Source organism: Rhinatrema bivittatum, chromosome 3, assembly GCF_901001135.1.
Source record: "Rhinatrema bivittatum chromosome 3, aRhiBiv1.1, whole genome shotgun sequence".
NCBI classification, from domain to species: Eukaryota; Metazoa; Chordata; class Amphibia; order Gymnophiona; family Rhinatrematidae; genus Rhinatrema; species Rhinatrema bivittatum.
Window position 1 is genome coordinate 431,859,220 of NC_042617.1, and position 26,909 is coordinate 431,886,128.

General features: G+C 43.6%; 1 protein-coding gene across 1 annotated transcript in view; it reads left to right on the plus strand.

Moving 5' to 3' along the window:
• Positions 1-26,909, plus strand: part of SNTG2 (syntrophin gamma 2) — a 690,678-nt gene that overhangs the window by 646,060 nt on the left and 17,709 nt on the right. Inside the window, exon 15 of the mRNA XM_029596873.1 lies at positions 4,448-4,540. Coding sequence (XP_029452733.1) covers positions 4,448-4,540 — 93 coding nt within the window. The remainder of the gene's footprint in view (positions 1-4,447; positions 4,541-26,909) is intronic.

Here is a 26,909-nt window from a genome sequence, read left to right on the forward strand (position 1 = left end):
TTAGGCCTTTGGGTTGGCCAGTATAAACATAAAAATCCATAATTGATCCCTGAAGCATGACTGCTTATTATTTATTTATTTATTAAAATTTGAATCTGCAGCTTACAGGTAAATAATGTTCTGGCTGGAATACAGATTTGTCTATTTAAAAAAAACATTTAAAAAAATACAGATTTTTAAATCTAACATACCACATAAAAGCAGCATTTACAACATATCAGCCTGGCATATTAATTTGTCCAGTGGTGATGAGGTTGTAGTACCCTTGTAAATATTCATGGTAAACCTATTTATGAAAGTAACGGAGCTGGCCACCAAGTTACCTGCATAGGAACTCATGTTTTCTGTTCCACACCAGACATGTGAAACTTCAAATAGACTTAGAAAACTCAGAATCACTGTCAATGTGACAGGCAGCAATAGGCCTGCCTGCCTTTTTAAGTCTCAGCCACAAATAGTGGATCACCTCTACCAGTACAATATACAGCCACAATATACATGGCTTAGACCTTGTATGTTGTGGGTGTGTATTAGGTGCCCACAATTTTTTTTTTTCGCAAACTGTTTGTTTTGGTTTTTTTTAAATGATTCCACTTTCTGTGGTCCTTCCTACTTAATATCACAACAATACTAGTAGGAGGGATCACAGAAAGCAGGAATTTGGGGATTTTGCAATGCGCCCTTTGGTGTGGCGGACTGTTTTTATTTAGATTTTTTATATACCGGCATTCGAGACAGCAGTCACATCATGCTGGTTCACATAAAACAGGGGTGCAAAGTAAACATAACAATAACAATGGTGCTGAAAAGGCAGTTACATATAACAAGGTGATAAGAACTTGGCTTAGAGGAAGAGAAAGGACAGGTTATTAATTTACACAAGTAAACGATAGGCTGTTATGCCAGCCCAGGGCTTGCATAAAATTTGCACATTGCAAGGGTGCATTGATTGCATAGGAAATTTTTTGCATTGCGGGGATTAGCTAATAGCCTCGTCTACATGTACTTTACATGTGATGAGTGCTATTAGCAATTAGCGCTATTAGCTATGCGCTCGATTGGACACGCATTTTGAATGCATTAACTCCTGTTTTGCATTATGGGTTATGGACGCATGTCCAAAATGCACGTCCAATCGCATGTTGAGCCTTGTGCTTGCTGCAGCACACGATATTGCATCTGCCTGTTTATTTCCTCAGTCATTCTTTGCAATTATTATTTTAACATTTTATAATGTGTTTCTAAATATATTCTTGTTCTCCTCCCTCAAGTTTGGGGTGCTAGTACTAGTGAATCCTTTTCTTATCCTCTCAACAGGCCTACTTGCTGGTTAACAATCTTAATCATGTCTGACATGCATGCATGAATAACTAGCTGGAGAAAATTCAGGTACCCTGGGCAGATTGTTCTGGCTCTATGTTTTATTGCTTAAAAACAAATTGGATTTTCAAATGACTGTTGGTATTTACTGTGCTAATTTTGTTCATACTGGGTCCAGTAAATGTAGATTATACTTTTGTAAAGACTTTCTTGTAAGTTTGCACTATTATTGCAGTTGTACTGGTTTTTAAATCTATCATTTAAAAAGTGTTTGGATAGCCAGCCAAATACCTTAGCAGTGACATGCACAAAAACCAAATTTAATCATCAAATATCAATCTTGCACCTTTGGTATATTGAGAGCTACAATATTGTGTTAAACCCTGGGCTAGAATCCCTTTGCAGGAACCCAAAGAACACACCTCAAAGATTTAAGCAGTGTAATTTTCCTTCTGATTTTAAGGCAATCTGTAAGTCCAGATTTGGAGAAAAGATTTTTCTTCAAGATCCTAAGCATTGCTTAGTAGTCCATACCATATTAAAGTCTCTTGCATACAAACTATTATTCGCTAAAGGCCCAATATTTTTTTTTAAAGCATTTACATGCTTAAAATCGGATTTTACATGGGTAAATGTATTTTAGTCTAGTAAGTGGGCTTTTGAAATTGCTGCAGTTAATGCCCTAGTATTGCCCACAGGATGTACAAATGTAAGTGCACTTTACTCAAGTAAATGGCTTTTGAAAATTGCTATGATATTTTGTTACATTTACACGTGTAACTCCTTTGAAAATTACCTTCTCTGGAAGCAGTGGTTGGTTTCCAACAACTTTTACTGATTAAAGTTGGAAATGTGATGAAAAGAATAGGTTACATATTCTTAGTAATTACAAATCCATTTTACAGCTTCATATCTTCTAATAAATTTGTGACTTTCACATTCCAATTAATGTGTTCTGTCATTGATGTCAAATTATGTCTAATCCATTCCAATTAATGGGGTAGTTTTGGAGCTTCCTTCTGGAATTTGATAGAGTAAATCTTTCGCAGTTTAGGTGTACTTAAGTAATGTCCCAGATTTCTTAAGTCTAGGTCTTATTACTTTTCTGTTTGTACCTGGATGATACCACTATATTCCTTTCTTCAACATCTTGATAATGTATTTGTGGTTTACACCGGATGGGTGTCTCAAATCTTCACCACTTCCTTCTCCCTGGCAATGAGCCCAGATTTATTCCTCCATCAGGACTAATTGTAGCCTACCCGTGCTCTCTGGTTGAGAGACACCTTTCCTCTTAGATGACATACACTGAGCCCCTGGGCTGTAGGGTATTTAGGCATGCTGGAAAATCAAAAGTCATAAGAAAGGGAAAGAAACAAGAGAAAGGAAGGCTGGAACAACATCCTTCTCTGAAAACAATGGTTTCCAAAAAGACATGTTAAAGTTAGGCAAAGGCACTCTTTCTGCTTTCACATACTCAGACCTCATCCTTTGAGGTTGAAGGATCCTTCCCTAAAGAAACTAAGAAAAACAGGAGACAGCACAGTAACATGCTGCCCCTACAAAGGATAACTAAAAAGTCCACACCCTAAAATGATGGCAGGGGTTTATATACACTGAACACATCATCTCAGGTTCCCACCTGCAGGAGCTAAAACCCACAAGAATGCTATCTCTGTTCCCCTGTGACAAATGAAACAATCCCCTTAGAAAGAAAACATAGGGTTCTCTGCATTATACATGAGGCCTCTTTATCTTAAGGGTAATCTACACCTTGCTAGACAGACTGGATGGATCATTTTGGTCTTTATCTGCCAAAATTTACTATATTTATAGTCGCTGGAAGGGGGAGGGCGAGAGAAAGTTCTATTTAACTTATTCTAGGTGATCATGAAATAATTTCAAAACAATTTTATATATTAACCATGATGATGGAAGTCAGACATTTTGCAGTTTAAACTGGTTGGAATTCTATACTCAAGTTTAATGTGTAAGAAAGATAAATGAAGTCAGAATACAGAGTGATTTAAGATGTGAATAAAGAAGTCAATTTTTAAAAAAAATGTTAAATGGATAATTAATAACTAAAGTAAACCAGATAAGTTATGAGGGATATTTAGAGGGATAAATGTCCCACTGAATATCTTTGAATGAAGTAATTTGGGTATACTTATCCAGATAACTTTGAAACCCAACTAGCTATTTTTGAATATCACTGGTTAGGTTTCAAAGTTTTCTGGGTGCATGTAACCAGATAGCTTTAACCTTAATATTAGCTGCTTATGCTGTCAAAAGTTTGCTAGATGTGTCAGGAGCTGGACGATTGTTCTAAGCTCCAGACCACATTAAGGGATTTGGGGCTTCCAGGTAAGGCTTGAGGGGTTGGGTTGGGTTGGGGGGTGGGGAGGGGAGGGGAGGGGAGGTGGGCTTCTGGATGGACCCTCTTTATTATATTTTGCCAATCCAGTGGGGGGAGAGGATGGGAGGCATTTCAATCCAATTGGACCACAGTGTTTTGATGGGTTTGAGGAGAGGGAGATTGTTGCAAAGGTATGACATTTGCTTCACTGGGGAGGATCAAGGAGAGGAGGGATTGGACTGGAAGACCCACTCCGTTATTTGTTTCTTTAATTTCAATCACTACTTAACCAATTATGTTCTTTTAATATAGACAATCAAGTTTAAAGTTATCTGGGGGTCACATTCCCAGGTACCTTTAACCATGTTCTTGGTCACATCTAAATTTATCTGAATAATTTATTTAACTCCAAATAACATAGTTAGCCATAGCTAATTTAGCTCTACCCTGGAATGCCTCTGAAATACCTCTCACTTATCCAGATAAATTATATTCAGATAATGACTTGTCCAATAAAATTTATACAGGTAAATGCTGATGATATCCAAAACTCAACATTTATCTGGGTAACTCAAAAGTTTGCCAGATAAATACATTCGAATATTGTCTCAAAAAGTCCAGAAACTGTTCATGATTGTCCTGTAGTACTTGGTCAAGCCCTCAATAACCATATAGCAACAGATATGCTATTCCAGTAGTATATGATAAAGGAATAGTTTTGCCTAAAAAATGTATTTTAAAATAACATATTTATTTTTTCCTTTTCAGTCTAAAACATATATGTGCAGCTGTCAAGGCGAGATGTTGTGTTTTACTGTGGACTTTGCTCTGGGATTCACTTGTTTTGATATTAACACAAAGGTAAGGAGATGAATAAGAAAGAAATCTATTGTATTACCTTACTATATTTGGATTAATAATAGTACACAAAGTAACAACTGGTAAAAAGGAAATAATGCAATTTGTAGAGGGGCACTTAGATTCGGTTGATTTGTACAATGCATCTAGCAGAGGCAGCATTATACAAATCAATTCCTCTTGTTATACTTTTCCTCCATTATAATGACTACGAATGTTTAGTGATGTCAATATTGCTATGAATACCTCAGAATGTTTCTGTTTTAACACCCCCCCTAAACCCCCCCCCTAACCTTTTGAAATCCATCCTGATTCAAAGTGTGCCTCTACAGTAGTACATATATAGAGAGAACCATATTGATCATTTCTTTGCAGAGTCTCTTTCTCTCTCTCTTTCTCCTCCCCCAATGTATTAAGCCATGGGATATATTAATTTATTTTTATTAATTTTAACAAGAATTACAAAGCATGACTCTTTGTACAGAAACATTTAGAAATATCCTACCAAATAATTTCTTAGGGGGTCATGTCCTATGCGGATTGCATGCGATAAGGGACGTTTCGCACGCAAAAAGTCCTTTATCACATGCAATACCAAGTTCGGAGCGGAGTCGGGGCGGCGTCAGCCCCAGAAGAGGAGGAGTCGGGGTGGCACCGGGGCCAATGCTGCGAAGAATTCATCAACAGCGAAAGGTATGCACCTTTATCGCTGCCAGTTTCACGCTGAATAACTACACCTTTTATGGTGTAGTTATTCGGCGCGACGCCAGCAGCGTGCGATTGCTGTCGGCTAGCACAGGACCGCCCCCCCCCCCCCGCTTCTCCCCCCGTTACCACGGGATTCAAAGAGTTCGGTGGTATTAGTAAATCCAGCCCTTAATGAGGAAACAAATTAAATAATACTCAGACCTCATTTCATACTAATAGGGGGAGGATATCATTTAGAGGAGCAAATACGGATAATTAAAAAATAAAGAAACAGCATAGCGTATTATTACTACCCATCACTTTTACCTAAGTTTAGGACTTTCTTGTAGAGTGGACATAGGCAACAACCGATTATGAGACTCAAAAAAACATTTTAAGCTGTTCTGGAACAAAAAAAATATATGTATCATTCTCTAATTTTATTATGCACGTACAGGATATCTCAACTGAAAGGTAGCGCCTAATACTCAGGTTTCCTGACGCATAGCCAGGAACCCCTTTCTCCTCTCTTGGGTGGTCTTACCTAGGTCTGAAAAATTTGGACAACCTGACCTGGGAAATTAACCCCCATATGTTGGAAATAATTACGCATAACAAGACCTAGATCTTGCTCATATATAAATGATACTAATAGCATTGCTCTTTCACATATCTCTACTGTAGAAGTTTTCAGGAAGTCCGTTAAAGTTATGCTTTAAAAGGTAATTTGGGACTTTATCCAAGGGTCATCAGATTTTACCTGCTGTTAGGAAAAATTTTGCTAGGAGGAAATCTGGTCCACCAGTACAAATGTTGAGGAAGTATTTTTTGGAAATATTAAAGATTCCTAAAAATTTGATGCCACCTATTTCCAAGGCTTTTTATTTACCTACAGCTAAGAAAGTTCCTCTTATGGATTCCTTTTTGCACAATTCTGTGGATATTTTAAATGTAACAGATTATCTTGAGAAATCTTCAGTTGAAGAAGTATCATCAGCAAAATGTGGCTACTTTTGTAATGGACACTGATAAGGATTTTATACTGAAGTTATTTTTTTGTTATAGGATGGTTCTTTTTTAGGATCTAAAAATAAATATATTTCCTGATATTGTTTCTCCTATTAGGACCTGGAGTTTTGCAATAGGAGGTCTATTTTGGCTAAACTTCCCTTGCAAATGTATTATAAGGGGGTTAAATATGTTTTTGGAACCATCTCATTTTTGCGTTGGAGGTGGACCCTTGGGCTGAGGTGAGGTTGATGCAACCCATTTGTGAGGACTTACGGGTCCCCACCATCAGCTGGTGGAGTGGGCTGAAGCTAGAGGCCGCTGGAACTTCACCTATACCAGCCCTAGTTCGCCTTGGGTTGAGCCTTTGGGTGCCAGGGCCGACAGGACTTAGGTGGGCCTCAAGATTAGCAAGAGGTGAGTAGCTGTACAGCCCAGAGACAGCAGTCGGTAGATGGCGTAGTTCTATCCTGGACTGGATTTGGTCCAAGAGCTCAGGTGCCAAAGGAACAATAGGGAACTAAGGCACCCGAGCAAAGGAAGGCCTGAGCCTTGAAAGTCCATGTCCAGAGGATAGGCAAGGAGAGGCGTCACTGACAGGCTGGATTCTGAGCTGGCTGTGAATGGTAGTTGTGGCACGAAGAACTCTGGAGGAAGGAGAGTCTGTAGCGTAGTCATACAAAGCGAGGGTCAGGGCACGGAGAAGGCAGGTATAGTCAGTCCAAGCAATAGTCACTATATGGAGCAGGCAAACGTGATCAGGCAAGGAGGTGGTCAGGGCGTGGAGAAGGCAGGTGTGGTCAGGCAATACAGAGGTCCGGGGCTGTAGAGAAGTGGTAGAGTAGTCAGGCATAGTGGAGGTCAGTGGCTGGAGAGAAGCTGAAGAGTAGTCAGGCATAGCGGAGGTCCGGGGCTGGAGAGAGGCTGAAGGATGCTCAGGTGTAGTGAAGGTCAAGTCCAGGGAGTCTATCCAACACATAGATGAACAGGAACCGGGAACCACAGGAAGACAGGAACACACAATGAGATGATCCAAGGAATAGCAATGAGTACTCGGATTATGAAGAGACCTGTTGCAAAGGCAACGCTATGGAGTGAGGCCTGAGCTTTTATACGCCGAAGAGTCTGATGTCAGTATCCGGGTCCATGGCCAGGTTCCCCCCGTGGACCCTTTAAAAGAATCACTGATGCGCGTGCCTAGGAAGGGGCGCGGCACTGGTGGTGGCGTCTCTCCATGGACCATGTAGAGAGGCCCAATGAACAGGGACATCCTGGTCAGCAACACTGGGCAATGTGGCAGGGCAGAGGCACCAGAGGGAACTCGAGGTTGGAGCTGGTGGCCCACTATGGCCAGCGAAGAGGAGCCAGCAGCTGGAGTCCGTCTGAAGAGGTGAGAGAGCCGCGCTGCGGGGCTGCCGTGGGCGGCACGCGTAACACTCATTTGGTTGATTTTATACCTTCAAGACATATTCAGTTTGATATATCCCTATTTTTGGCTCCTCTTCTGTGGGAGAAAGATTATGGCTCAGTAAGTTAATTGGCCCAGGCTTCTTTGACCTTATATTTTCCTCATAAAAGATTTTCTTCTTTCTAAGTAGGTTTCGCCTATTTGTGGACTACTAAAATGTACAGTATTAGTGATGGATTTTTCTCTCTGAATTCTATGACCTCGACCGGCTCTAGACCCCGTCCACCGATGCAATCAAGGCGGCGACATGAGATCTTTCTACTACTATTTAAATCGCTGAAGCACGCCTGTGGCACTGTGCACCTGTGTCGCACGCTAAAGGAGCGCGACAAAGGGGCATGCCCCTTGGTGCGCCCCTTTGTGCACCCCTTTTGCTCCCCTTGCTGCCACCTACTATACCCCCACTCCCCCGCTGCCAAATTGCGTCCTCATCCTACATTAAAGATACCCCCTGGCACCACGAATCCCCCCTCTTAAACCTTCCTTGCCACTTGGCTCTTCTACCTCACCCTTTTACACTCTCTGCCTGTTTTAAGTCTCCTTCAATTCTATCCCTCGCCCATATCCCTGCCCTGTTGTCCCATAGAACCTTCATAGTCTCCCTCCCCCCATCACCACAAGCTCTGTGAAATGGCTACATATCCTATCCCTCGCATCCATCATCCTCGATCCAGACCCCACCCCCACCCCCACCCCCACGTGTTCACAATCCATCACCCTTGTGCAAATCCCTAATCCCCATTCTCACCTCCCCGCTGACACAACTCCTAGGTCTCACTACGCTCTCCATAATATTATTCAATGCACAATCCCTCTCTAAAAAGACTCCCATCCTTAATGACCTGCTAATCAATTGCAAACCAGACATCTGTGCGGTTACTGAGACTTGGTTTAAAGATACTGATGTTGTCCTCATCAATCAACTCCCCACCTCCTCTTATGAGATTTTCTCTATCCCAAGACCCAAAAAAATAGGAGGAGGCCTCCTCCTTGCAGCCAAGAAATTCCTAAATTCCAAACCCATCCACATAGTCACCCCACCTAAGCTCGAAATAGTCTTATTCAAGACCTCCAAACTACAAGTCTGTCTAGTATACTCCCCACCTGCTTTTCTTGACTCCAACCCTTCACCCCTCATTGAATTCATCGCTGAATGGAGCAACACTGATATCCCCACCATTATCCTCGGAGACTTTAATCTCCATGTAGACTCCCTATCCCTCTCTTCATCATGCGAAACATTCCTCAAGTCCCTCCATGCACTAGATTTTCAACAAATCATTGCCTCCTCCACCCACAAAGCTGGACACACCCTAGACCTGATGTTCATCAACTCTTATGTCCTCTCCACCACCACCCCTTCCTGCACCCCAGTTTCCTGGTCCGACCACTATCTAATAGAAAGCCTTTTTTCCATCAACACCTCCGTCCCCAGCAATAATGCACATTGCACCACTATAATTTCCAGAAAGTCCTGCCCTAGTGATGAACTAGTCGCTGCCTTATCACTGCCTTGCCCGATCTAGACTGTTCTGATTCCGACTCTGTGCTAGCTTCTTGGAGCAACCTGATGGCGGATATTGCCAACAAACTTTGTCCTATCTCCAAACGCATCGTTAATACTGCCTCCAAACACTCAAACCCATGGTACACCTCTGAGCTAAAAACAATGAAAAATAAACTCAGACAAAAAGAGAGAATATGGCGCAAGGACCCAACCTCACACCACTCCTCCAGTTATAAAACTGCCCTCCACTGCTACAGACTCACTACCTTCAAGCACAAATGGGACTTCTATGCCGCCAAAATCCATGATTACAGATTCAACCCCAAAGCGCTATTCTCATATATCTCTGGTCTTATTAAATCTACCCCGCCCATTATACCAGACTCTGAAGCCGCTGCCAAATGTGAAGAACTCGCTCTCTACTTCCATAGTAAGATAGTGAATCCCCTATCTAGATTCCCCAGCTCCCTGTTCTCTCCCCCTTCAAACACTGTACACTCTACTCCCTCACTGGTCTCCCTCGACCTTACTTCCTCCAAAGAAGTAGAATCCATCTTCAAAAAACTCAAACCCGCCTCTCATCCCAATGACACCATCCCCCCTAAAGCGCTCCTAGCCTTCCCTAACTCAATAGCCAGAGCCATAGCAGACATAATCAACTGCTCTCTCACCACAGGTACTGTCCCTGATATACTGAAACAGACTGTGGTCAAACCCCTCCTTAAGAAGCCATCTTTAGACTCGAGAGACCCCGCCAATTTCCGTCCTATATCTAACCTCTGAGTTCCTTGAAAATCACAAGATCCTCCACGCTTCACAATTCGGTTTCCGGAAACACTTTAATACGGAATCCCTCCTACTTACCCTATCTGACCATCTCCTCAGAGGAATGGGCCAGGGTCACAGCTACCTCCTCGCCCTCCTTGATATCTCGGCGGCATTTGACATCATATGCCATAGTCACTTCATTGCCCGCCTAGAAGGCATCGGCATCTCTGGCTTAGCCATTTTATGGTTCAAATCCTATCTCTCCAACAGAAAATTCTCTGTTAAAATAGGTACTGCCATATCTGCCCCCTACCAGAGGGTAGGGGGCAGATATGGCATCCCACAAGGCATCCCACAAGGCTCTTCCACCCTCTTTAACATCTTCCTCACTCCACTCTGCCATCTACTTTCTGAACTCAATCTTAAGTTCTAACTATATGCAGATGATTTCCAAATCATCATACCTATTCATAACTCTATCTCCGACGCCCTGAAGCACTGGGAAACCTGCCTCGCATCTATGAACTCCCAACTCACCAACCTCCACCTCACATTCAATGCTAACAAAACTGAACTTCTTCTCATTTCCCCCCACTCTCCCCCAATTCCGCCCCCCCCCCCCCTGTCTACTGACCCAGCTTTCAAGACCATCGCTGCACAACCCTACTTAAAGGACCTTGGATTTCTCCTTGATCACAATTTAAGCATGAAGAAACATGCTAGCTCTATGCTCAAAGAAGGTTTCTTCAAACTCAATGTCTTAAAAAAACTCAAACCCTTACTATACACCCAAGACTTTCGCACAGTGATCCAAATGGGACTACTGCAACTCTCTTCTCTTAGGGCTCCCTTATTCCACGATAAACCCGTTGCAAATGCTTCAAAATGCTACTGCTAGAATCATCACTAATACCCACAAACAGACCACATCACCCCCATCCTCAAAGACCTTCACTGGCTCCCCATCCCTTCCCGAATAATCTACAAAACACTGACCATCATACATAAATCCATTCACTCCCACAACTCCAATTGGCTTGATATTCCTTTTAGCGTCCCTCAGCCTAGTCGGCCCTCCAGAACAGCTAACAAAGGAAGATTGACTGTGCCCTCCCTGAAAATTGCACACCTCTCCTCCACAAGAGACCGTGCCCTTTCTATTGCCGGCCCATCTTGCTGGAACTCCTTGCCCACAAGTCTCCGTCTCGAACCTTGCTCCTTCAAATTTAAAAAAAAACTAAAAACATGACTAGTCAATCTCCTCCTTGTCCGCCATAGCCACCTAGTCTGTCTCTGTCCCGTGTATTCTTGTCCATGCAGTCCAGATGTTTTTTAACCTTGCATATATTATTACGATGTTATGTTGTCACCTATATCGACAATTTCAGACATGCACCTTTATGTTAAGGAGTTTCTTTATGTATCCTGTTGTTGCTGTATTTCCTGTGGTTGCTCTGTATTTCCACCCTATGCTTGCGTGAACCCCGCCCCCATTTTTCTCCCTGTTATTATGTAATTTCAATCCTGTTGTTCAAATGTGAACCGGTATGACGTACCCACTAATACCGGTATAAAAGAGTATTTAAATAAATAAATAGATAAATAAATGTTTATATGATTATTTCTCTCTGTACTTTGATCTGTGCATGAATTCTCTTTGTTGTATAATTGAAAAGTCTATAAATAAATAATGTAAAAAAAAAATGTACATTTTGGGGCCATCTAAGAATCCACTATATATTTTTTTTCTATAGCTTAAGCCCTAGCAGGTAAATTTTAAAATGAGTGGTCATGCACCCATAAATGCACGTATTAGGCAAGTGAACAAAAATATGCTTAATTTTATATTGCACTTGTAAGTACACACATATCATTTAAAATACCCCTACCACATGTATACGTGGAACCTTTACCACATACTCGCACAAGTTACCATGGTGGGGAAGAGAGAGAGAAAAAGAGAGAGTGTGAGAGAACCTTTCAACCCCGGGTGGGTTTTGGGGGGGCAGTATTACAAGGGTCTACCTACCCTTGTGCCCTAGACAGACCAATGTAACATCGTCCGTCCCCCCCTGCAAAAAAAAAAAAACAACTCACCGAGTTGAAACTGCCCCTCTTACAGTGGGAGATTTATAGAGTGTCATATACTTCTCTCTCTCTCTCTCTCTCTCAATCTCTCAATCTCTCTGTCTCTCTCTCTCTCCATGTTCAGGATCCCTCTGGCTCACAATCTCCAGGCTTGTGCCTCATCAGGACCAGTAGTAAAGTTATGCAGGTAACATGATGTGCATTGCCATGTTCGGCCTTGCAAAATTCAGTGGTTACATGCTAGGGCTTAAGCTATGGAAAAAAAAAATATAGTGGATTCTTAGATGGTATCGTTAGATCAGTGTCTTGGCCCCACCCTGGAACTCCTATGCTCTGCCCTTTTTCTGCCTCTGTATTCTTGACACTTGCATGGGTATATACGTGCAGACTTCCCGGCTTCTTAAAAGTTGCATTGCTAGTGCAGCCCACATACGTGTGTATGGGGCCGTTTTTGTGCGAGCAATACTTTTAAAATCTACCTGTAGGTTAGGATTGAGGAAGGGAATAGGAGTTGGCAAACCATCCCTGACAAGCACCACCATGTGTGGCCGCTTGGATTGATCTGCATAAATTCAGGCAGAGAAGAAAAGAGGTGCATTTTGAGTTACATTTGGAGGAAGGAGAAGAGTCTTGGTGGTGCTCCTAACTTTAGGCATTGCAACCTGATACTAGGGAGATACAGGCGCAAATTCCTGGTTCAGTATCCAACCAGTCTGATAGGGGTTATCTCAGGAGTTGGAGAAGAATTTTGGAGAATATTTTTTGCTGAAGAGTCTTTATTTTGTGTGGATCCTGGTCCTGCCTCTGGCTGGATTTCCTCCTGCTTGGAAGAGGACAGATAAAGAGCTGTGGTTTCCTGCCTGTATTACAAGGAGGGACATCAGTGTTTTACCATGAGAGAAATGAGATGCATTTTTTGAGATTTGTTTCCTGTTTTGTTGGGAGGAATTATTGATAACATTCCTGCCCATGATAAGATTTTAGTTTTGCTATATTTTTAAGACTTTTCATACCCAGAGGTCCAATTTAACACCAGAAAAGAGATAGATCACCTTCTTTCAACTAGGATTTTTGGGTCATTTTCCTAATGCCCTGCTATCTGAAGGTCACCTACTCAGAGGAGCATGACTGCATTTTTGAAAAGATCAATTGGATATTTGTTGGTGATCAGTTTGAAGTTATTTTGGGTTGCAGTAAATTTATTTGGAACATCCCACAAAATAGTTTAGTATCTTTAAGAGAACTAAAGGCCCTTCACAATCTCCCTTCTTCCAGTATTCAGTCACCGATACTGTTGCGCTTCCCGGCCACATTGGCTCCATGGCTGGGCTTGCTTACCTGGTACGGCCCTCTACCAGCTCCGGGCTCACTCACTCTGCTGCTGCAGCAAGTTCGCGGCATCCCCGGCTCCCCCGCTCACCGTCTCCAACACTGGCCTCACAGCGGAGCTCCCGCAGGGCCTCCGCGTCGGCCTGCTCCTTGGCCCCGCCCCTAGGCGCATGCATGGCCGACGATGCTGTATTTAAATGCACTAGCACAGGAAACTCTATCGCCTTCCGATGACATCACAGCTTCCCTTATATAAGGCCAGGCCCGTTCCCCTGAACGGTGCCTTGGCAATCGGGTCGTACACTCCGGTGTCTCTAGTTTGCCTTCCTGCGTTCCAGTGTCTTGCTTCTGTATCTCCTGTTCCAGTCTCTCTGTTCCAGCGTCTCCTGTTCGAGTGTCTCCTGCTCCTTCATCTCTCCATTCCTGGTAGTACCCTTCGGACTGATCTCACGGTACTGACTTTTGCCTGTTCTCTGTCTACTCTGATTGATGCCTGACCTTACCTCTGCCTGGAATTCCGACTACTCTCTGATTGCTGCCTGACCTGACCTCTGCCTGGAACTCCGATTACTCTTGACTGCCATCTGGAACTTGACCTTCTGCTGGAACTGACCATGCCAGGATTGACCTCTGTTATTGACCCTGCCTGGCTGACCATTCTGGACTGATACTCTGGCCTTGATTCTCGCTATACACTCAGACACTCTCTTCTGGCCTCCTGCGACCTCTGGACTTCCCTGTCTGAACACAGACTGCGCACCCTTGTTTGTGGTGGTCACTCCTCTGAACTTTCTCTCTCCGTCTCCTCCTGTGCTCCGCCTCCTGGTGGCAGGCACTCTCTAGGTCCAACTGGAGGGCTGTACCAATCCTGCACCAGGCCAGGGGTCCACTCCCAGAGCAACAGATACACAAATGCATTCCCCCAGGATCTCTTTGCTCTTCAATGAAGCTCCTGTTAGAAAATCTTTCTCTGAAGGTAGCTCATTTATCCAAACCAAGAAAACGATTATTTGGCATAGCAAGTCCAGCACTTTGGAATGCACTGCTGGAGGAACTCATATCAGAACTTGACTTCTCCTGGCTTAGGAAGCTCCTTAAAACTCAACTTTTTAATTCCACATTTCCTATCTAAAAGGCAAATTTTAAAAGCCTGGCATGCACCAAAACCAGGCAAATCACGAATATGTCAGGATGGCTCAAGCTGAGCGGATTTTAAAGGTTCCCGCATATGCGCAAATAAAAAGTTCCAAAAAAGGGGCAGGGCTTGGGCATGGGCATTCCTGGATTTCAACTTAAATTTTGCATGCAAATACTTCTGTGCTCATGCGTGCACCGGGGTCCCCTGCTGCATAGCTTTACTTCTACTATGGATGGTGTGTAAGTCATAAAACAAAAAAAACTAAACAGATCAATGGAGTTTTAAGCATTGGGGATAACAGGGGGGAAGGAGGGCTATTAAACTAGGAGATTTGGAAGTTATGTCCCTTAACTGGATGAACTAGGAATGAACTGGGAAAACAGACAATGACGTCGACGCGCATGTCATTTAAAATTCCCAAGGTAGACGCGGGATTGTCTATGTAAAATTGCACGCACATGTACACATGGTCAGTAGGGATGTGAATCGTTTTTTGACGATTTAAAATATCGTCCGATATATTTTAAATCGTCAAAAATCATTAGGGCCACGATACAATACCAATTCCCCCGATTTATCGTCAAAAAATCGTAAATCGGGGGAAGGGGGAGGGCAGGAAAACCGGCACACTAAAACCCCCTAAAACCCACCCCCGACCCTTTAAATTAAATCCCCCACCCTCCTGAACCCCCCCCCAAATTCCTTAACTTACCTGTGGGTCCAGCGGCGGTCCGGAACGGCCTCCTGCAATTGAATCGTGTTGTCTTCAGCCGGCGCCATTCTGCGCCGCCATTTTGCAAAATGGAGGCGCAAAATGGCGGCGGCCATAGACCAACACGATTCGACTGCAGGAGGTTGTTCTGGACCCCTGCTGGACTTTTGGCAAGTCTTATGGGGGTCAGGAGGCCCCCCCCAAGCTGGCCAAAAGTCCCTGGGGGTCCAGCGGGGGTCCGGGAGCGATCTCCTGTCGCGAATCGTTTTCCATACGGAAAATGGCGCCGGCAGGAGATCGACTGCAGGAGGTCATTCAGCGAGGTTTCCGGACCCCGGCTGAACGACCTCCTGCAGTCGATCTCCTGCCGGCGCCATTTTCCGTACGGAAAACGATTTGCGGCAGGAAATCGCTCCCGGACCCCCGCTGGACCCCCAGGGACTTTTGGCCAGCTTGGGGGGGCCTCCTGACCCCCACAAGACTTGCCAAAAGTCCAGCGGGGGTCCGGAACGACCTCCTGCAGTCGAATCGTGTTGGTCTATGGCCGCCGCCATTTTGCGCCGCCATTTTGCAAGATGGCGGCGCAGAATGGCGCCGGCTGAAGACCAACACGATTCAATTGCAGGAGGCCGTTCCGGACCGCCGCTGGACCCCCAGGTAATTTAAGGCATTGGGGGGGGGGGTTCGGGAGGGTGGGGGATTTAATTTAAAGGGTCGGGGTGGGTTTTAGGGTGTTTTAGTGTGCCGGTTTTCCTGCCCTCCCCCTTCCCCCGATTTAGCTACGGACCGCTGCTGGACCCCCAGGTAATTCAAGGCATTTGGGGGGGTTCGGGAGGGTGGGGGATTTAATTTAAAGGGTCGGGGTGGGTTTTAGGGTGTTTTAGTGTGCCGGTTTTCCTGCCCTCCCCCTTCCCCCGATTTAGCTACGACCGCTGCTGGACCCCCAGGTAATTCAAGGCATTTGGGGGGGTTCGGGAGGGTGGGGGATTTAATTTAAAGGGTCGGGGGTGGGTTTTAGGGTGTTTTAGTGTGCCGGTTTTCCTGCCCTCCCCCTTCCCCCGATTTAGCTACGGACCGCCGCTGGACCCCCAGGTAATTTAAGGCATTTGGGGGGGGTTTGGGAGGGTGGGGGATTTAATTTAAAGGGTCGGGGGTGGGTTTTAGGGGGTTTTAGTGTGCCGGTTCATGATTTTAACAATTTTCACGATACTCTAAACACCCAAACGGCGACGATACGATTCCCTCCCCCTCCCAGCTGAAATCGATCGTTAAGACGATCGAGGACACGATTCACATCTCTAATGGTCAGGCTATTTTATAGTATGCGCACATATACACATGTATGTTATAAAATGGCTGCATCCCTGGGGGTGGACCGACAAACGCACCCACATGTGCACCCATACGCTTGTTTGATAGTTACTATCCAAGGATGTAACTCCATAAGGCCGATATTAGATCCTTGCTGTTTTTAGCAGGAATATTTACTTATGCTTGGTTACATTGTTCTATTATGTATTATGTAATTTATGAATGTAAGTAGGTCATGATGATTATGTATGTAAGTTGTAACCTACTGAGATTGGTGGATCAGCTATACATTGCTTAAATAAATAAAGGTGACCCCCAAATCAAGGACATCCCAATTCTGAGTATATCTGTGAGATAAAGAGAGTGAGAAGCTGTTTCTTCTGAGTGCCTTGGGCCTTGGAGGTTTATCCTCCTCTCCCTCCTCGCTGGAAAGGGCCCTGATACTTTGAGGCTAGTAGGAAAAGAGGGAGTAACTTGGATCCCCAGAGCACTGTGTATTCCTTTATTCAGGGCACCTAACAAAATAGGGAGTGAAGTGGTCTAAACTAAAATAATCTACAATAAAAACAATAAATATTTGTCAGAAAAGGAAAAGAAAAGAAAACCAGTATGATTCTCCAATGTAATGGTTGAAAAAGTAAGAGAATAAAGGTGAATTTTAAAAGCCCAGCGCATGCCAAAATCAGGAAATACGTGCACAAGCCAGGGCGGCTTACACCATGCGTATTTTAAAAGGTGCCCAATTATGCTCATATCTCCCACTATGTGCACAAAAAATGTTCTTTAAAAAGGAGAGGGGTGTGGGCATGGTCTGGGCGGGGCATGGGCATTCCTGGATTTCTCAATGAAACTAGCGTGTAAATACTTGCGTGCACAAGCGCGCACCTTTGTCCCTTGCCATGTAACATTACTTCTGCTATGGATGGGAATGTAAGTCAGAAAACAAAAAAAAAAGTAAAGAGGTGAGCAGGGTTTTAAAGGTTGGGGTTAACAGGGCTAAAACGGAGGCTATTTAACTAAAGGGATTAGTAAGTCCTATCCCTTACGTAGGAGAACTGGGAATGAACTGGGAAAACTGGTAATTGCTTTGTCATGCATTTCTACTAAAATCCCCCCACTTACATGGTAGAAGCAGAATTTGTGGGCATAGACATGTGCCTACTTAAAACTGCATGCACATGTGCATGCGTTCAGCCTATTTTATACCATGTACACATTTGCACGCGTGTGTTATAAAATGGCATGTTCCTTGGCACAAACCAGCAAAGGTGTGCACATGTGTACCCGCACACCTCTTTCAAAGTTACCTTCCCTAAGTTTAACAGTCAAAAAGTAAAAGAATCTCAATAAGAAGAATATAGGGTAGAAAATCTGGAAAAGCTTTTGATACTGATCTTCATAGAAGGCTCATTAATAAGCTAAGCAATCTGGAGGTGGGTCCTAAGGTGTTAGAATGAATTAAAAACTGATTGAGTATTAGAAGACATAGGGTAGTGGTGAAGGGAATTCACACTGAAGAGAAAAGAGTAATTAGTGGAGTGCCTCAGGGAATGATACTGGAGCAGGTTCTGTTCAATATCTTTGTAAACAACACTGAGGAAGTTTTAGAAAGAAAAGTTTGACTTTTTTATTGATAACACAAATATCTCCAACAAAGTGCATGCCCATGAGAGAGTAAATAGTATAAAAAATGATCTAAGTAAGCCTGAACAGTGGTTGATTTCTTTACAATAAAGATTCAATTCCTAAAAAGTGCAAAAACATGCACTTGGTACATAGAAATCTGCAGAAGTGATACACAATAGAGGGTGAAGAGCTGATGTACACTGACTAGGAGAGAGACCTCAAGGTAACAGTTTTTGATGATCACAAGGTAATGAAATAATATGATTGGTAGTGGCCAAAGCCAGAAGGATATTAGAATGCATAACCAGTAGAAAACAAAAGGAAGTGGGAGGTGGAGGAGAGAAGAAGCGCCGAATTGGAGGATTGCTGTTTCATTTCCTGATTGAACTTTCCTGGGAGAAGAGTACCCTGCCCGTACAAGGACTTCCAGTTGCGGCTGACGTCATCTGGCTGAGACCTAAGGGAGGTATAAGATCTGACCCCTCCCGGCACGTCAGTGAGGTGGAGGAGAGAAGAAGCGCCAAATCGGAGGATTGCTGTTTCATTTCCTGATTGAACTTTCCTGGGAGAGGAGTACCCTGCTCGTATAAGGATTTCCAGTTGCAGCTGATGTCATCTGGATGAGACCTGAGGTATAAGATCTGACCCCTCCCGGCACGTTGACAAGCCGGCACGTCGCCGAAGCCGCACGCACCAAAGGGGCGTGTGGCTTTGGTGTAACATCAATGGAAGTGAAGCCACTTGGTAAATAAATATGAAAGACTTTTAGCCTCTGAAAGTAAGTACTTTAATTAATTTTTTCGACTCTCTCCTAAAGCCTCCATTACTCAAGAAAGCAGCTTAATAAATATATTGAGAAACGGGGTTAAGAAGTATTCTGTGGGGGTGTCCACGATTCTAATTGATTAAGATGCCTCATACAAAGTGGAAGGCGAAAGTCAGGGAGATAGTTGTATCAGCCCCTGTACTGGAACCCTCCCAGCCCCAGATACAGGCTTTCTTTACCCCTGCAACAGGATCAAAACCAGAGGAATTGGCCGCTGTAGGTTCTGGTGGAGAGCAAACACCAGCCTTAATGGCTGAAATATCTCTTAGCCCCGGAGCACCGAGTAGTCCTCCTCCACCTCTAAATATTTCCTCTGATTTTTTGAAATTATCATCTTCGCCACAAGAGAGAAGAGGAGGAGCTCCAGCTACATTAGGGGAAAAAAGAGTTGGAGCCACCAGTGTGTTCTTATCCTGTCCTGATCTAACCCTCAGAAATAACATTGGATACCCTTTGGGGTGCTATAAAGTCTTTGGAGACAGCAGTGATAAATTTAACTAAAATTACGCTAGACTCTAATCAGCGTCTTAAGAATATTGAATCATCTATTTTAAATTCTGATGTAAAAGTGGAACAAATAGAGAAAAGAATTCAAAAGATGGAGAATTGTCAACAGAAATATGCAAAAGCTGAGATAGTATATGAAAAAAAGTTAGAATCTTTAGAAAATATGCAGAAATACTTAAACCTTCGGGTTTTAAATTTTCCAAAGCAGGATTTGGTTGCCCGTTATGATATGTTTAAAGAGTACATTGTGGATGTTTTGAAATTTCCCCAACAAGCTATTCCCACTGTCTGAAAGATCTATTATGTACCACCAAGAGGTAATTCCTTAGGGAAAAAATTACCGCCAGAAACGTCCTTAAATTTAACGGGAATAATAGAATCTGACATAGACACCATAATAACGAATAGATCAGTTTTGCATATTTCCTTCTCTTTTGCGGTAGATAGAGATGCATTTTTAAGAGCATATATGCATAGTCGAATGGCTATTTTCCACGGAGAAAGAATTTGGATTTACCCTGATTTCTCTAAAATGACGCAAGATAGAAGGAAAAAATTTTTGGGTTTGAGATCAGAGATAGAAGCGAAGGGAGGAAAGATGTTGTTGAGATTTCCTTGCAAATGTGAGGTTGTTTTTCAACAACAGAAATATATATTCTTTGAAATATCACAGCTTCGTGTGTTCCTTGATTCAACTACCCTAGAGAATGTAGCTGTAGAATCAGTGTAAATAAGTAAGATATCTGTTGCTCTCAATAATTTCAATTAGGGATGTGAATCATTTTTGAACGAATAAAATTATCGTCAGATAATTTTAAAATCGTCCAAAATCGTTAGCGTGCACGATACAATACAAATGCCCCCGATTTACCGTCAGAGGCATTTGTATTGTATCGTTAAATAGGGCGCGGGAAACCGGCACACCAAAAAAACCTTAAAACCCACCCCGAACCTTTAAAACAAATCCCCCACCCTCCCGAACCCCCCCAAAATGTTTTAAATTACCTGGGGTCCAGTGGGGGGTCCCGACGCGATCTCCAGCTCTCTGGCCACTGCTACATTGAGAAATAGCGCCGGTGGCCCTTTGCCCTTATCATGTGACAGGGCAAAGGTAGCGCCGGTGCCATTTTGTTTCCTGACTCCCGACGTCACGGGTGCAGGAGATCGCCCCCGGACCCCTGCTGGACCCCCAGGGACTTTTGGCCAGCTTGGGGGGGTCTCCTGACCCCCACAAGACTTGCCAAAAGTCCAGCGGGGGTCCGGGAGCGACCTCCTGCACGCGGGCCGTATTGCCAATCTTCAAAATGGCGCCGGCGCTACCTTTGCCCTCACTATGTCATACAGGCGACGGTCGCCCGTATGACATAGTGAGGGCAAAGGTAGCGCCGGCGCCATTTTGAAGATTGGCAATAATGGACCATATTGCCAATACCACCTGGACAAGATGGAATACACCCAGGATTCTGACGGAACTAAAAAATGAAATTTCAGACCTATTAGCAAGAATTTGTAACCTATCATTAAAATCATCCATTGTACCTGAAGACTGGAGGATAGCTAATAGGGATGTGAATCGTGTCCTCGATCGTCTTAACGATCGATTTCGGCTGGGAGGGGGAGGGAATCGTATTGTTGCCGTTTGGGGGGGTAAAATATCGTGAAAAATCGTTAAAAATCGTTAAAAATCGAAAAATCGAAAAACCGGCACATTAAAACCCCCTAAAACCCACCCCCGACCCTTTAAATTAAATCCCCCACCCTCCCGAACCCCCCCCCCAAATAACTTAAATAACCTGCGGGTCCAGCGGCGGTCCGGAACGGCAGCGGTCCGGAACGGGCTCCTGCTCCTGAATCTTGTCGTCTTCAGCCGGCGCCATTTTCCAAAATGGCGCCGAAAAATGGCGGCGGCCATAGACGAAAAAGATTGGACGGCAGGAGGTCCTTCCGGACCCCCGCTGGACTTTTGGCAAGTCTCGTGGGGGTCAGGAGGCCCCCCACAAGCTGGCCAAAAGTTCCTGGAGGTCCAGCGGGGGTCAGGGAGCGATTTCCCGCCGCGAATCGTTTTCGTACGGAAAATGGCGCCGGCAGGAGATCGACTGCAGGAGGTCGTTCAGCGAGGCGCCGGAACCCTCGCTGAACGACCTCCTGCAGTCGATCTCCTGCCGGCGCCATTTTCCGTACGAAAACGATTCGCGGCGGGAAATCGCTCCCTGACCCCCGCTGGACCTCCAGGAACTTTTGGCCAGCTTGTGGGGGGCCTCCTGACCCCCACGAGACTTGCCAAAAGTCCAGCGGGGGTCCGGAAGGACCTCCTGCCGTCCAATCTTTTTCGTCTATGGCCGCCGCCATTTTTCGGCGCCATTTTGGAAAATGGCGCTGGCTGAAGACGACAAGATTCAGGAGCAGGAGCCCGTTCCGGACCGCTGCCGTTCCGGACCGCCGCTGGACCCGCAGGTTATTTAAGTTATTGGGGGGGGGTTCGGGAGGGTGGGGGATTTAATTTAAAGGGTCGGGGGTGGGTTTTAGGGGGTTTTAGTGTGCCGGCTCACGATTCTAACGATTTATAACGATAAATCGTTAGAATCTGTATTGTATTGTGTTCCATAACGGTTTAAGACGATATTAAAATTATCGGACGATAATTTTAATCGTCCTAAAACGATTCACATCCCTAATAGCTAATGTAACCCCAATATTTAAAAAAGGCTCCAGGAGCGATCCGGGAAACTACAGACCAGTTAGCCTGACTTCAGTGCCAGGAAAAATAGTGGAAAGTGCTCTAAGCATCAAAATCACAGAACATATAGAAAGACATGGTTTAATGGAACAGAGTCAGCATGCCTTTACCCAAGGCAAGTCTTGCCTCACAAATCTGCTTCAATTTTTTGAAGGAGTTAATAAACATGTGGATAAAGGTGAACCAGTAGATGTAGTGTACATGGATTTTCAGAAGGCGTTTGATAAAGTTCCTCATGAGAGGCTTCTAGGAAATGTAAATAGTCATGGTATAGGTGGTGATGTCCTTTCATGGATTACAAACTGGCTAAAAGACAGGAAATAGAGAGTAAGTTTAAATGGACAATTTTCCTAGTGGAAGGGAGTGGGCAGTGGAGTGCCTCAGGGATCTGTATTGGGACCCTTACTTTTCAATATATTTATAAATGATCTGGAAAGAAATATGACAAGTGAGGTAATCAAATTTGCAGATGATAGAAAATTGTTCAGAGTAGTTAAATCACAAGCAGATTGTGATAAATTGCAGGAAGACCTTGTGAGACTGGAAAATTGGGCATCAAAATGGCAGATGAAATTTAATGTGGATAAGTGCAAGGTGAAGCATATAGGGAAAAATAACCCATGGTATAGTTACACAATGTTAAGTTCCATATTAGGTGCTACCACCCAAGAAAGAGATCTAGGCGTTATAGTGGATAACACATTGAAATCGTCGGTTCAGTGTGCTGCGGCAGTCAAAAAAGCAAACAGAATGTTGGGAATTATTAGGAACGGAATGGTAAATAAAATGGAAAATGTCATAATGCCTCTGTATCGCTCCATGGTGAGACCCCCACCTTGAATACTGTGTACAATTCTGGTCGTGCATCTCAAAAAAGATTAAATTGCTATGGAGAAGCGACAGAGAAGGGCGACCAAAATGATAAGGGGAATGGAACAGCTCCCCTATGAGGAAAGACTACAGGGGTTAGGACTTTTCAGCTTGGAGAAGAGACGGCTGAGGGGGGATATGATAGAGGTGTTTAAAATCATGAGAGGTCCAGAACGGGTAAATGTGAATCGGTTATTTACTCTTTCAGATAATAGAAGGACTAGGGGGCACTCCATGAAGTTAGCATGTGGCACATTTAAAACTAATCGGAGAAATTTCTTCTTCACTCAGCATACAATTAAACTCTGGGGTTTGTTGCCAGAGGATGTGGTTAGTGCAGTTAGTATAGCTGTGTTTTAAAAAGGATTGGATAAGTTCTTGGAGGAGAAGTCCATTACCTGCTATTAATTAAGTTGACTTTGGAAAATAGCCACTGCTATTACTAGCAATGGTAACATGAAACAGACTTAGTTTTTGGGTACTTGCCAGGTTCTTATGGCCTGGATTGGCCACTGTTGGAAACAGGATGCTGGGCTTGATGGACCCTTGGTCTGATCCAGTATGGCATGTTCTTATGTTCTTATATCATCCAAGAGATCATTTGGAAAGTAAGCCAGGCATATTGCCATCTTTCCTGATTTACCATACTTAAGAAGAGCAAACTCAATGTCCTTACTTCTTAAAACATCACACCTAGTGGGTGATAGACTTTTCTGGAAAATAATATCTACTCCTCCTCCAATTATATCCAAATGAGACTGTTGAGAGAAGGAGTAGCCAAGGTGAAGGCCTGCATCAAAAGTGTCTCCCCCACTCCTTCAGTAATGTAAAGAATGTCAAGTAGGTGATCAGTTAAGATATCTTAGATATCTGTGATCTTTTTACACAGTGAATGAGCATTTACCCGCTTCACTTTAAGCTCTGATACAACATTCCTCCAAAAGAGAAGATAATCTCTGTATGAGGAAATGAGGTGATAGTAACAAATGATGTCTCCTCTGAAGAATTATATCAATAGAGGAAGGCTTTAAACTTAACTGAGCATTTGATATACAAGGTACTTCATCCAGAAATATAAAATTCAAATTTTTCTGGCTAACTGGCTTAATGAAAAAGAAATCCCTAAAAGCATTTTGCATATCAATCATGGCCAAAAAGATTTGGGACTGGCTGGCCCTTCTTGCCATCATTTAAATCAGGGGTGACCAACTCTAGTTCTCAAGAGCCATAAACTAGGTTTTCAGGATATCAACACTGAATATGCAAAAGAGAGTTTTGCATACAATAGAGACAGAGCATGGGCTAAAAGCAAGGGACCTCAGAGGGAGTGATGGGAATTATAAAGCTAAATTGGGCAGAAAGGCATACCAGATAAACCATACGGCCTTTTTCTGTTTCTATGTTTCTGTTTTTCTTGTATCTCAATGGCTTTTATGTTGGCCCTAATGTATAAAGCTAGAACCTCTCCCACCCCACACATATATTCTTTAACCTATCCTGTCTTTTCCAATAAGAGTATTTATTTATTTATTTACATCTTTTTACTATACTGACGTTCAAGACTAAGAATCTTATCACGCCGGTTTACATCGAACCGAAATTCGGAAAAAGTTACAAATAACAAGTATCTTCAAATCAATTAAATATAAGATATAGATGAGAGAATAAAATACAACAATGGGGATGACATAACATATAACAACAAGGGCTGATGGGTCTATGAGCAAAATTACACTTCCTATTAATTGAAAAATCTATTCCATTTTTAATCGAGAGAAAACCTTTATTGAATATCAGACCATGATCCACTGAATATTCTGGGTGAATACTGAACCTGTACTTACAAATGAAGAAAGTGTTTCAAATGTCACATTGGCTAGATACATGGGGCCCAGTAATCAATGGGCAGTGTGGTCCAATATTAGGAAAACAACAGCATTGGGTCACACAAATACAAGGGCCAGGATGAGTATCTGAGGCTATGGGAGGGAAGACTTATCCAAGGTCACAAGGATTATAAGTGAGAGAAGCACCATTTAAACCTTTGTCAACTAGTTATTTGCTCATCATTCTAAAAATTGGGCTGGCCCTTCCCCTTCTAGCAATTTGATCAGTATTTACATATATAGGGGTAGATTTTCAAAGGGGTACACGCGTAAGATACGCGCGTACCCCCCAAAAACCTACCCCAACCCCCCCTGTGCGTAAGTCCTGGGGCTTGAATGGAGGGGCGTGTCGGGGGCAGTTTCGGGGGCGTGCCGGGAGTGACGCGGCGTTTCGGGGGCGTATCCGGGGGCATGGTTCCGGCCCAGGGGCATTCCAGGGGCGTGACAGCGGCCCCTGGACCACCCCCCGGACCGGAACATGGAGCGTGGCAACCGGCCCGGCGCGCGCAAAATTTCGCCTGTTCATGATAGAGGTAGGGGGGAGGTTTAGATAGGGCCGGGGGGGTGGGTTAGGTAGGGGAAGGGAGGGGAAGGTGGGGGGAGGGCGAAGAAAAGTTCCCTCCGAGGCCACTCTGATTTCGGAGCGGCCTTGGAGGGAACGGAGGCAGGCTGCGCGGCTCAGCGCGCGCAGGCTGCCGATTTTGGGCAGCCTTGCGCGCGCCGACCGCGTATTTTAATGGATACACGGGGCTACGCGCGTATCTATTGAAATCCCGCGTACTCTTGTTCGCATCTGGTGCGCAAACAAAAGTACGCCTGTGCGCAGATTTATAAAATCTGCCCCATATTCTTCAAGAACAAAAACATGAGACATTAATAGAATCATTATATAATAACAAACAGAAGTTCTGTTTCAGGTGGGGTTTTTTTGCTAGCTATTCAGGTTAGATAATTACCCCCTTGGCAAATCATTCCCAAGGGATTCCTCGGTTGGCCATACTAAAATGATTTACTCCCAGTATTGCAATCATTCTCAACATTAGGAATCTCTCTATGGGTCAAAAGGACAGTCTCCAGTTATTTATAACTTTTTTCATTTTGTGACTTTCTTGTTGAAGTAGGACATCAATAGAAAAATAAAATGTCACATTCTTTTCTGTATTGCAACTTACTTCAAAATAGTATGCAGACAAACATAAATGATTTGTTGAAATACTTCAGAGCTCTCTCATCTTATAACTGTTTCAGAGATCAAGGGGCCTCATAGCTCAACTATTTTTCGATATTCTTGTTATTCTGATGTGCTAATTCAGTGCATACCTCTGAAACTTATTCCATAGCACAATTACAAAAATTCCTTCAGTGTTTTAATTTGGTCTACTTTCTTATAGCCACTGATAATGTTTCTCTGAAAATCTTGTCCAGTTTTCTTTTATAGTTATTTAGTATTGTAGCCATGCCCACAAACTTTGAACAAATAGTCCTTAATTTCATCACTCCTGAAGTAAAGGATCTCTTATTTATTTATAAAATTTATAACCTGCTGATCTGCCATTCTCAGCGAGGAACAAAAAGTATATAAATAATAGCTAAGAACATAAAAACATAAGAAATTAGCAAGCTGGGTCAGACCAAGGATCCATCAAGCCCAGCATCCTGTTTCCAACAGAGGCCAAACCAGTCCACAAGAACCTGGCAATTACCCAAACTCTAAGAAGATCCCATGCTACTGATGCAATTAATAGCAGTGGCTATTCCCTAAGTAAACTTGATTAATAGCAGTTAATGGATTTCTCCTCCAAGAACTTATCCAAACCTTTTTTGAACCCAGCTATACTAACTGCACTAAACTCATGCTCTGGCAACAAATTCCAGAGCTTTATTGTGCATTGAGTGAAAAAGAA